We start from the raw sequence: 12214 nt of genomic DNA, 5'->3' as shown, positions 1-12214 counted from the left end.
TGGAGCCTCATGGGTAGAGAAAGAATGGCCCCGGAAGAGAGTGCTCTTTCCCTGGGTTCGCAATGGACTCAGGAGTCAGGGCCCCATGCAAGGAGGGCACCCCCCCACCCCTTCCTTGACCTTTGTCCCTAGTATCTAGATTAAAGTTCAAAGTCAAATGGGCATCAGAGACAGGTGAACACTTGAGTCAGGGTGTCAGTCTCCCAAAACCTCAAAGAATCGTGACTTCAGAGGCACCATGGGGGACACCGAGCAAGAGGCTTCTGGGCAGAGGAGACACAGGTCCAAGCTGGGCCAGTGGCCCCTCCCGCGTGCTCAAGGCCTCTGCTTCATAACTCCATGCCCATCAAACACCAGAAGGTACCCTTAACTCAGTCTTTATTGTAATCAAGTAAAAATGCCCAAACCCACAGTGGGTGGCACAGAAAAAGAATGGGAGGGGGCAGGGTGGGGAGAGTGGGGATCAGGTCTCCAGCATGTCTGTCCAGTGTTCCTGTAGAGACAAGAGGGCGGGTCACAGGGAGCCTAGGGGATGAGGTGGGTTAGGAAGGCTGGGGTCAAAGACACTGCTCACCTCTTCTGATTCCAAGTCTTCCTCTTCCTCTTCAGCGCCCATCCTGCTCAGCCAGATCAGGTCTCCCCACAGCAGTGAGTTCTTACAGCTACCAGGAGTGCAGTTAGTAGGAGACACAGAGTCAGGCTTCATAAGCCTCCTTTCAGGCTAGGCCTGGGTGCCAAGGTGAGGCCCATCCCCAGCTGCCCCAGGCCTGGACTTGGACAGCTGGGCACCCACCATCTCTCCCGAGCTATACCAGACTGGACTTGGGGGTTACACTCACCCAGGGCATTGGCCCTCTAGGGGCAGAAGCTGCCCTGGTTCCTCCTGCAAGAACTCCTCTGCCAGGCAGATAATGTGGGCCCTCAGGGTGCAGCCAGGGTGTGGGCAACACAGGGGGCCCTCTTCATCCTGTCACAGGTGGCAGGCAAGAGAGAAAATGGGGCATAATGATGTAGCTAACATTCAGGGAATTTCTATGGATCAGGCACAGTTCCCGGGGCTTTACATAAAATAACTCAACAGAACATGGACACCGAGTTACATTTTACAGAGGAGGAAATTGAGGCACAGAGAGGGTACAATATTTGCCCACAGGGACTAAGCTGGACAGTTTTCTCTGAGCCTTTGCAGTGATCCTGACCACTACAGCCAGAGCCAGAGTTCCTTGGGGCTAAGTGATAGCAGGTGGGTTACTTGAGCTCTGGTGAGCACCCACCTTATTTACATGTACTGAGCAGAAGTCAGGTGCATCCCCTGTTCATTTATTAAAGAGTTACTGGCCATCTGCTGTGTACCAGACTCGGTCGGCTCTACACAGTGAACAAGAGCTACCCTCCCCGGTGGCGCAGCGGTTGAGCGCTGGGTTGCGAAGCTGCCCGCGGCCTCTGAGACGCCGGTTCTATCCCCGGCTGCTCCCCGGCCACCGGAGGAGGGTCCCACATGGCGCGCAGACCTCTCCTGCCGCCCGCTGCTCCCCTCAGCAGTGTACTTCGTCAGTCTGCCTGCTCTGCTCTGGCTCTGGTGAATTCTCTCACCCTCCCACGCTTCTGACTGTACCCAGTGCTTGTATAAATAAATAAACATTTCTTTAAAAAAATATACATATATGTCAGATAATAGCCTTAATGTTGGGGGTGGGGGAGAGGCAGGGAAGCGCACATGAAATTGCAATTTTTTCCAGTCAGAGCGGAAGGGCAAAGCCCCGAGAAGAGACAGCGGCCGTCAGCTCCACTGTCCTCCCCATCCAGAGCGCCGGGCAGGGCGCAGGTGCCCGTGGGGCGGCCTGATGCTAAGTCGTCTGCGCGCTGGACACTCGCCGACCTGGAGCGCGCGCGCGCACAGGGCGCAGGGGGCCGGGGCGTCCGGGTCCGCGGCGGGCCGGGCGTGGCACCTCGGGGCGGCGGGCGGCGGGGGCCCGAAGGTCAGCGGCACGTGCGGCGGCGGCGGCGGGGACAGGTCCTGGCGGAAGTCGGGGCGCAGCCAGCGCAGCGTCAGCGGGAGGCGCGCCCAGGGCGGCGCGCGCAGCATGTGCGCCAGCACCCGCAGGTGGAACGCGAAGGCGGCCTCGCCCCGCCGGCGCGGGCCCACGTGCGCCAGGCGGCGCGAGGCGTGCGGGTGCTGCCAGGCCCACTCGAACTGCGAGCAGAGAGGAAAGGGTCTCAGGGCCCTGCCGGGAGGGGGCCCGGGCCGAGGTCAGCCGGTCCTCCCGCGCCCCATCTTCTTACCCGAAGGGCGGCCACGGCGGAGGGGAAGCCGTGCACCACGAGCACCATTTCCCTGGGGAAGAGAACGAGGGGCGCTGAGTCTCCCGCCCCACCCCGGGTCAAGCCGAACCCCTCTGCCCTGGTTCAGCTGCAGGCCTCGGGGAAGGTGGACTCAAACCCGGCTTCACGCCGAGCCCCGGCCCTGCCCCCTTCGTGAAGGTGGGCCGCTGGCACCGGCCCACCCCGGCCACAGGTGCCCGCCTCCAGCGGCAGGTAAGAGCCGCGCTGCTCAGCTCGGCCCCCTGCCAGGCGCTCCCTCTCGCGGCCCGGCCTCGCCCACCGTCCCGGACCGAGCCCAGACCTGCAGCCCCCCCACCCGGCGCCGCGGGGCCCGCGGGGTGTGTCCAGGGCGCCGCCTCCCCACGAGGCCCCGCCCCTGAGCCGGCGCCCAGACCCCGGGCCCGCCCCCGCCGCCCGCCCGCCCGCCCGCCCGGCTCCCGCGCCCCGAGCGCTGCTCCCGACGGCGGCCGCCCGCTCTCACCACGGCCCGCGCCCGCTAGTCCGCCAGGCCCCGCCCTTCTTGCGGCCCGCGTTGTGCTGCTGGACGCGCCGCGCGGGGTTAACGGTGAAGCCCACGTAGACGCGCCCCCGGTGCCGGGGGTTCAGGCAGTAGAGCAGATAGACGCCGAGGAAGCGCCCGGGGCCCCCCGCGTCCCCCGCGGGGCCCATGGAGACTCGGGGGCCGAGGGCCGCAGCTGGGGTTTGATCGATTGCTGCGGCCCGTCGCGAGGGCTGGTTGCTATGGCCGCAAGACGCTAGTCTTGGAGGAAGTGCTAGGGGGCGATCCCGAGGTACCCTGGAGGCCGCAGCGATGCAGATTCCTGCACCCACTCCCGGCTGCAGCTAGGGCGCCCAAGCCAGGCTGCTGTGCCGGCGGCGGGCGGCAACTGGCGTCGACTCGGCCCATGCACAGGCGGACCCGCTGCCTGACTATAAGCGCGAAGCCGCGGACCGTTGGAAACCGGGCTCGTGTGAGGGCGGAAGTGCCGGGTGTACGGACTGCCTAGTAAGGGCGGAAGTAGCTTCCTCAGCGGAAGTGGCTCCAGTAAGGGCGGAAGCAGTGTGGACGGGTAGGAGTAGGGGTTCCACCCCCTGGGCTGTCGCCCCCGGCCGCCGCGATGGAACTCAGTGCGGAGTACCTCCGGGAGAAGCTGCAGCGAGACCTGGAGGCGGAGCACGTGGTAAGTTGAGCGGCCTGAATTCACTCCACGAAAGGAAAAGCGTTCCTGGGGGGGCAGATTGTTACCATCCACGCCTTTCTGCCCCATAGGAAGTGGAGGACACGACTCCCAACCGTTGCGCATCTAGCTTCCGAGTCCTGGTAGTGTCGGTCAAGTTTGAAGGCAAACCACTGCTTCAGAGACACCGGTGAGACCCCAAGAACACCCCCCCCTCAGTGCAGTCCCAGCCTCGGGACCCCAGTCTGACTGTAACACCCTCACCCCCGCCAAGGCCCAGCACCTTGGGCCACAAACACGAGGATCCTACCTTCGTGGTCCCTGCTTTGGTCAGACTTAGAACCTCCACCCATCTTGTTCCCAGGTCATTACGACCTGGGAGACCCCAACAGTCTCCGTGTTCACCCTAGGTTCGTGACTGCACCCTAGACCCTAGACTGCCTTTTCCTAACCCCATCTCTCACCCCAGGCTGGTAAACGCTTGTCTGTCGGAAGAGCTCCCGCACATCCATGCCTTTGAGCAGAAAACCCTGACCCCAGCGCAGTGGGCCCGTGAGCAGCAGAAATAAGGGGCCGAGACCAGCACAGCCATTAAATTATGAATCAGGGCCAGCCTCTGTGTCACTGTGTTGTGTGTGGGAGAATGGGAGGGGCGCTGGGCTGTGTCTAGGGCCTGGCCTCTCCTTGCCACTCTACTGGTCATTGTTTCCTTTGGGCAAGTCCATATAGTAGGCTGAGGAAGCATCATTTGCACAGAAACACACGTAAAATAGTGCCACATAGTGACATTGTGATTGGCAGGTCACATATACCACCGTGGTCCCAATGGGCTCTGCCACAGCCCGCACGTGCGTTGAACTCAACCACTGAGATACGTGTGATTACACCATGACATCCGCACAACCACAAAATCGCCTATCGAAGCATTTCTCAGAATGGATCCCTATTGTTCAGTGACAATGACTATACCCCTGGGTCTTCTTACAGCACAAAACTGAGCTAATGTCAGTGCCCACGCATGGGGCGGTTGGAGGATGATGTGAGAAATGTCCACTTCCAGTGCTTATCTCAAGACATGACATGAAGTGAGCAGCAGCATGTACTGGGGGTTCCTGGTGCTGACTAAGAAGTAACCCGGCAAAGGCAACCCAGACCCCTTAAGTCCAGTGCCCACCCAAGCTCGGCCTTCATACTTAGAGTAGCCCTCTGTGTGCCTGGTACGGGCCTAGGAGATGTCAGCTGGTCGTTCCCGTAAAATATGAGGGAACCAGATGGTGACTACTTGAGAAAAAGCTTCCTGGAGGGAACGAAGATCACAGAGGCCATGAGGCTCTGGGGAGAGGGGCCCAATTCAGAGACAAACCGAGGGCCTTCTTGTCTCTAAGCCGCCTGAGCCCAGGTCTCCACCTTCAGAAGTGAGGTGTCTGGGGGAGGCAGACAAGGGGCTGCCTTGTTGGCAGGGACATGTGGCTGGGGCCGTCCTCAACTCCGTGAGGCTCACAGGCACCGGACACAGGACAGGCGAGGGCCCTGCTCTCTAAAGGTTTGGGTGGGAAGACAAAGACAAGTAGGTCTTAGATAATATGTGAAGGACAGGCATGGAAAACTCATCTCGGGCGTGAGTAAAAGAAAGTTCGGGGTTGTAGTAAGCAGTGCCACAGATAAAAGGCTGCCCCTGCCGATGCTGCTGACTCCTCCTTCAGTCAGATCAGAGTAAAGGAAGTAGGGGTGGGCAGGGCTGACATGAAAGTCTTAGTTCAATTATGAGTATTAAAACACACTGTACCTGCCAGTACCCCCTTCCCCAGCCCCCCAAGAAAAGAGCAAAGGGGATACAGGACCTGACCTAGAAGCCAGTTCAACTGAATTGTAATGCCGAGTTCTTCCTCCCAGGTCAACACTATCCAACAGAACTTTCTGCTGGGATGGAATATCCTATGCCTGCCCTGCTCAGCATGGCCGCCGGCCGCCAAACGAGGCTACTGATGTGGGATGTGAAGCGTGCAAATGAGGAATGTTTCCTTTAGTTTTAACTAATACTAAAAGCCACATGTGACTAAGGCCACCATCTTGGACAGCACAGGCAGCTCTAGGCCCCTGGTTCTCAACCTTGGCTGCACACATGTAGAGTCCCCTGGGACCTTTTTCAAGCTACCCATCCCTGGGCCACACACCTAGAACAACTGAATGAGGATCTACACGGGGAGGCCCAGATGTCAGTATTTTATAAGGTCTCCAAGTGGTCCTCAGGTGCAACTGGAGTCGGCACCCGCGGGTCCAGACCTCATACCTTCTGAGCACTGATCACTGTTGGGTCAAGTCTTTTCTCCTAACAGCAGCGCCTGTTGGGAGACGGTGTGGGATCACTGCGTGGTTCTTGCACAGCCTCATTTTCCTCACCTGTAAAATGAGGCCAAGTGTTTTATGAGGTGGTAACTTCACGAGGTAGTGAAGGAAATACTGAGCACACAGTAGTTCTTCCTTTTCCCTCACTCAGTCTTCACTCAACCGAGTATTCAGGAAACGGATGAGGACATTTTCCCCTAGGGACTAAGGTGCCGAGAAGTCTGACTCTTAGTCCAGGGATTGTGGGCCAAATCTGTTTTCCAGTCTTTTGGAACATAGACTAATTTATGTATTTTCTATGGCCACTTTTTTTTTGGTGAAGATTTATTTTATTTGTACAATAGCAGGATTACAGGCCAGAGGCGTGGGAGGGTGAGAGGATTCACCAGAGAGAGTGGGGAACAGAAGAGGCAGATGTACTGAAATACACTGCCGAGGGGAGCAGCAGGCGCAACAGGAGAGGTCTGCCACGCCATGTGGGAATCTCCCTGGCTGGCGGGGAATCGAACCCTGCACTGCAGAAGCTGTGGACACCTTCACAGCACTGCACTCAACCCGCTGCACCACTGGGGAGGCCCTTCTATGGCCACTTTTGGGCAACAGCAGAGTGGAATACTTGCACCAGAAACTAAATCTCACTATCTTCTTAATGTCAGGCCACAGTAATGAGGGTGTAATGAACCCAAGAGCAACCCAGCCCTTTTTGTGACATACGCAAAGCACAGGGGACTCTTCCCACACAAACTGAACTCTGTCAACTCCGGAAACAAGGGAACTATCTTGGGGCATCTGCTGCTAAAGGCCTACATTTCCAGCTGAGCACCCAGCACATATGGCCACCCGCAGCCCCACGGAGTGCCACAGCTACACTGTCACAATCCCAGAGCTTAACTGCAAACAAAGGCAATCAGAATTGCAACAACAAAGGGGGCTTATTAGGAGTCAGCAGAAGAGAGGGCAGATTGGAGAGTGCATTCAGGTGAGAGCCACCCTATTACAAGGCCCTGTAAATCCAAGGCTGGCAACCCCCTAAATTACCTGTGGCCCAGGGCCCCTCTCTCCCCCTCTGTTAAAGAGGGAAACAGCATTGGCTCCATTGAAGAAGCAATGATGCCTTATATTCATGTGCACACCAGCTACAGTCACATACAGGCAAACCACCACACTTTGAATAAACCCCATACTCGGTCTCGTCCAGTAACACAATCCCCAGGCCCGATGGTAAACCTAGCCCCAAGCACGACTCATTGGCTCACCTGCAACAATCTTCAAGCACAGCCTCCAGCACAGCAGCAGGTCTTTCTGCAGGTAGGTTTGCAGCTCCCCAAAACATGACACTGGAGACTCTGATTCCTCACCTCCCCTAGGCCTGTGGGTGCCCACGCCGCAGAGACTTCCTAGGGGAAAAGCACCTTCCCAGACAGCAGATGAACTTCAAGACGTCAGCAGTGGTCATGAGGCCAGCTGGGAGCTAACTGAATCAAAGACGAGGCCTGGTTCTGGGACAAACTGCCTTAGACAGTTCTGGGGTCTGTCAGGGAAGGCTGTCTCTCAGATGCCAAGCAAAATAGGCCGATGAGGATTCAGACATCTGGCCTCCAGCATGCTGGTCTGTGGCTATGAGGTCTCTGGCTGCATAAAGCTTTTTCCTGAACCAGAACTTCCCAACCTTTCCCACAAAAGTCTCCCTAGACACAGAAAGAATGACACTCGGGAGGTTGTCTAAGAAAACATGCAGGGGTTTCTCTTCATTGAACTTCTCTCTTTGCATAGCGGAGGCACCTCCTCCCAAGGCTGTGGCCTGTGACTGCCCTCCCACAGGCATCTCTTTCAACAAACCTGTCCCTCTCAGGAGCAGCTCTTTGTGCCTGCTGGTGTCTGTGCAAGCATCCCTCCCTCCCTCACCCCCTTTTTTAAAAATAATAAACCTGCCCTTTTGGAGAGTAAAAAAAAAAAAAAGTAAATTAGTATTAACAAGTTTAAACTTTTCTTGGCTGTACATAATTGGTTACTGATTCTATCCTCTGGCCAAAAAAAAAAAAATGTTGTTAGCCTCAGTCCTAAGGTAGGAATGAATGCTTGAGCAGTTGTTTGCTTGATGGTTTATTCTTTTTTTTTTTTTTTTTTTATACAAGCACTGGGCACAGTCAGAAACGCAGGAGGGTGAGAGAATTCACCAGAGCCAGAGCGGGGAGCAGAGCAGGCAGAAGGACCGAAGTACACTGCTGAGGGGAGCAGCGGGTGGCAGGAGAGGTCTGCGCACCATGTGGGACCCTCCTCCGGTGGCCGGGGAGCAGCCGGGGATCGAACCGGTGCTGCGGAGGCTGCAGGCAGCTTCGCAACCCAGCGCTCAACCGCTGTGCCACTGGGGAGGCCCTTGATGGTTTATTCTTAAAACAATTGCTTGTGGGGCCTCCCCTGGTGGCGCAGCGGTTGAGCACTGGGCTCTGAGCTGCCCGCAGTCTCTGCAGCACCGGTTGGTTCCCCGGCCACTGGCGAGGGTCCCACAAAAAATAAAATAAAATAAAATTCTTGTGGCCCAATTCAAACAGGAGAGCAAAGTGGTTTTCTGTGGTGTCATCTCTGGGCCCATCTTAAAATAGCTCCACTTACGTCATCTCTTCACAAGAAGAACCAGAGGAGGGTTAAAAGGATAAAACCTCAAAATGGAAAATCACTTTTGACTGAGGACAGCCATCCGTAAGCGCAAACTGCTAGTAATGGCGTTGTACTGGTGTTGGCGCTGGAGGTGTAGGTAGTGTTGATAGTGGTGGTGGTGGTCATGGTGAAAGTCCTAGTTCATGATACCTGTTGGCTGCTATTTGATTATAACCACTACCGAGTCACAGCATTGGGAAACCAAAACCTCCCTCATCCCACTCCCAATACCTAGTTCCAGAAATACACGCACTCACACGGTTGCGCTGGTGCAACCAACAAACCCTGGGTTTCCCCTTCACACAGGCTGTGAAAATGTGATTTATGAAAATAGGAGTTTTTTTCTTCCCTGGCACAGAGCTCCTAAAATCCTTGACATTTTATAAGTGAAAAGAAAGAAAAGGCGTCTTTTGTTACTGAAGTGATTTAAAGAAAGCCCCTAGGTGGCCTGAGGGTGGAGGCTGGTTGCTAGGGGAACCAAATCTAGAGATTCCAGGGAACTTTCAGTCCCACGCCCAGACCTCTGGGGAGAGGAGAGAGTGGAGGCTGAGCTGTCACTGACGGCCAAGGATTCAGTCCTGGCTGTGTAATGAAACCCCGGAAGTATGGGTTTCAGAGAGCTTCGGGGCAGGTGAACATGTGGAGGTGCTGGGAGAGTTGTGTGCTCAGAGGGCCGGGGAGATCTGAGCCACTTTATAGCCAGACCTCCTCCATTTTTAGCAAAAGCTCCCGTAGACTAAAAACTGAGACTAAGTGGAATTAAACTAACCACCTGGGTTCTCTCTTCCCACCCTCCTCCAACTTGCAGGCAATGCCTGTCTGTGCAGCTGCATTCCCAGGAACTTGAAAAATTGATTCTTACATCCTCAAGGTTGATAGTAACATTAAAATGAACTTCTGCTGACAGCTGTCACATGATGGCCGAGGAGACAATCTCCCACCCACCAAGCTGAAACCCCAAGACGTCTATACTGCCCACACCTCCTCACTGAGAAACTCAAAGGCCTCAATTCCTTTACATTCTGCACCCCCTCACTTTCCTCCCACCCCTTACAGAATCACAGCACTCCCACCATTTGGGAAACTGGTCTTTGAAAGGTGTCAATTCCACTGACTCCCTTGGTGGCCACCTCGAATAAACTCTGAAAAGGTAGACTATTCTTATGGGTCAGAGTTTGGCTTTCTGGGTCATGAGCCAAAGACCCAAGTTTGGTCACCTGCCTCTTCCCATATACCTTGCCCCCCACATCTTCCATCAGACTGTTCATGACTTACATTCTTTTATAATAATTCAAGTACGTAAAATTTCTGGTTCTATCAGCCGCTCTAACACATTAAGAAGGCCTAGCTGGGGGGGAGGTCCATTGAAACCTCCAATCCATCCCTAGCAGGGAGGTCAGAAGCACAGGTGACAATAACCTGGACTTGCATTTGGCATCTGAAGATGAGGTGGACCGTCTTGGGGGCTGAGTCCTCAACCTGTGGGATCTGATGCTATGGCCAGCTAGACAATGTTCAAATATGCACTACAGGATACCCAGTGTTGGCCAGTTACTTAATGGTGGGGATTCACTAGAATTGGAGTCACAATTGTATATACAGACACCTACAAAAATAGAAAAATTGGGTCTTAACACACACAAGGATACACACGGTCACAGTGTTCTCCCCGTACACACCCATAAAGACTGGGCCACACGTACAGCACACAGTTCCACAAAGGGTAGCTTCTGTATGTGGGGGAGGGAGGGTGAGTCCCCTCAGGGTTCTGCTTGGCTGGTAAATCACCAAAATAAAATCAAGATCCCAAAGAGTAGCTAAATGACAACATGTATCTCTGCTGTATAACTGAATAGCCCACCCAGCAAAATGACGTAAGTCATCTCTTCAAGTAACTCCAGTCAAAGACAAAGGACATTGGGGTCAGCCGTGGGAGGTCGCTGGGAAAGGCACAGCCAACAAGGGTAGTAAGGGCATGACCATTATGCAGATTTAAGTTGCTGCCTTCTCTGCCGCTGTTGTTAAAAGTTGAAGACATTTAGTCTTCCTGGTGCAGTGAGGAGACGCCCCTACAAAGGGGCCTTTTCTTTTACACACATGAATGTCTCTTACAAAGGGGCAGCACCATCCAGCCTTCAGAGCCCGCCTATGAAATGATCCTTATGCCAAAGAGACATATTTGGGGGGTGGCAATTTTGTTCCCCCTACCACATACATAGATACATTTACTATATCTGTGGTTACCCCCACAAGTATAGAATCCCCAAAACTGGGGTCTAAAGGGTCAGACAGTAAAGATTTTAGGATTTGTGGGGCATTTGGGTTTTGTTGCAACGACTCAATTCTGCCATTGGGCAAAAGCAGCCACAGCTAAAGCATCATTGTGAACAAAACCACACATACAAAACCACTGGTTCCCCCACACTCACATATAAGGGCACATCCCACAAAGCTAGTGTGCCCCACAAAACAATGGTTTGTCCTCACACACACACAATAACACAAACTGGGCCTCGCCTACACAATCGGAGCCAGAGCCACAAGCCCAGATGTCAGGGGCGGGTTTACACCCTCACATCTCACAGAGACTCTGACCCTGAAGCATCACGTCCACAGCACACACCTCCCTGGCCCCCACCACCTGCCACTCAGACATGATCGCTCCTAGTACCCATCTGAGACACAGGTGCCGGGGTGGTGAGGCCTTGCACAGGTGAGGTCCCCAAGACCCAGGAGCGACAGCAAGTGACAGCCAGTTAGAACCAGAGCCCTTTGGGAGTGAGAAATTGCAGGTTTCAGCCATCCCACCTACCCTGTTCTCCAGTGTTTTCAAGGTCAGTTTCTTAGCCTCTAATTTACCTCCACCTCACCTCCCTCTCTTGTTCCCATCAGAGGGAGAATGAGCTGGTGACGCTGATGTCATGGTGATGACCACTTAACCCTTCTGGGTTCTGGGATCCTCTCCTGAGTTTTTGTTTCTCAGTCCCCTGGGCCAGGAGAAGACATGACTGAGTCTACTAGACCCTGAAGGGCCCATCCTCCCCACGGAGCAGTAGAGGCTTAGAGAAGGAACCTCTTTAAGAAGTTAGGTCCTGCTTTTCCGATTCTCTCGTCCACACCCTGACTGGATCCACTCACCTTATGTGACATTGGGTATTCCTGCCCATTTTACAGGTGGGCTTGGAGGCTTGGAGAGAAGTGAGTTGCCCAGGGTCACGTGGCTTGTGGAGAGGGCAAAACGCAGATGGGCAGATAGGGACTTTGGACCTTAGCAGTTTACCTGCTCAGCTGGCACTGGAAAGCCCCTCCGAGGCCCGCTCTGTTGGGCCTAGCAGTTGTGTGGGTCCCACTCTCATAGAGGTAGCAGCACTGGGGGAGGGCTCTGCTCTAGCAGGGGAGGGAGGACTCAGGATCTGCCCTCAGCAACCCCTTTCCAGGCTGTGCCTCCATCTCCTGTAAACGAGGGTTGCGTGGCTGCTTTGGTGCTGAGATTTATCTCACAAAACCTCCCCTTATTTTGATCCCTTGCGCCTAGTTTGAAAGATGAAACATGACAGTTTGAAAGTCATGTGAGTGCTAGTGCTTCATTTCCCCACAAACAACCCGGTCAGGCCATCTGCAGGCAACCTGATGTGGTGGCTGTCCAGGGAAGGCGGCTCTGGGTAAACACGGGACTACAGAGTGCCAGGTTAGATGCTTGAGTAGCTCAG

The 12214-nt window shown here is 54.9% G+C and overlaps 2 protein-coding genes across 2 annotated transcripts; one reads left to right on the top strand and one right to left on the bottom strand.

Moving 5' to 3' along the window:
* Positions 1-376: 376 nt before the first annotated feature.
* Positions 377-2991, bottom strand: SLX1A (SLX1 homolog A, structure-specific endonuclease subunit; the record flags this gene model as incomplete). The annotated part of the gene is made up of 6 exons (XM_084248782.1): positions 377-493; positions 575-662; positions 840-967; positions 1880-2194; positions 2284-2335; positions 2804-2991. 6 exons carry the CDS (start codon positions 2989-2991, stop codon positions 464-466), a joined length of 801 nt encoding a protein of 266 aa, XP_084104908.1. The 3' UTR covers positions 377-463.
* Positions 2992-3437: 446 nt separating this feature from the next.
* BOLA2B (bolA family member 2B) lies at positions 3438-4113 on the top strand. Its single transcript, XM_084251565.1, has 3 exons — positions 3438-3503; positions 3593-3690; positions 3970-4113. Exons 1-3 carry the CDS (start codon positions 3441-3443, stop codon positions 4067-4069), a joined length of 261 nt encoding a protein of 86 aa, XP_084107691.1. The 5' UTR covers positions 3438-3440; the 3' UTR covers positions 4070-4113.
* The last annotated feature ends 8101 nt before the right edge of the window (positions 4114-12214 follow it).

This window comes from Talpa europaea (assembly GCF_964194135.1).
Source record: "Talpa europaea genome assembly, chromosome: 12".
Taxonomy (NCBI): Eukaryota; Metazoa; Chordata; class Mammalia; order Eulipotyphla; family Talpidae; genus Talpa; species Talpa europaea.
Note: the sequence above shows the minus strand (reverse complement) of the source record. Positions and strands in the feature narration are given on the sequence as shown.

Coding starts and splice junctions, on each gene's coding strand:
- BOLA2B (XM_084251565.1), top strand. CDS start 3,441: ATGGAACTCAGTGCGGAGTACCTCCGGGAGAAGCTGCAGCGAGACCTG. Junction 3,504..3,592: donor ACCTGGAGGCGGAGCACGTG/GTAAGTTGAGCG, acceptor TCTGCCCCATAG/GAAGTGGAGGACACGACTCC. Junction 3,691..3,969: donor CCACTGCTTCAGAGACACCG/GTGAGACCCCAA, acceptor CTCTCACCCCAG/GCTGGTAAACGCTTGTCTGT.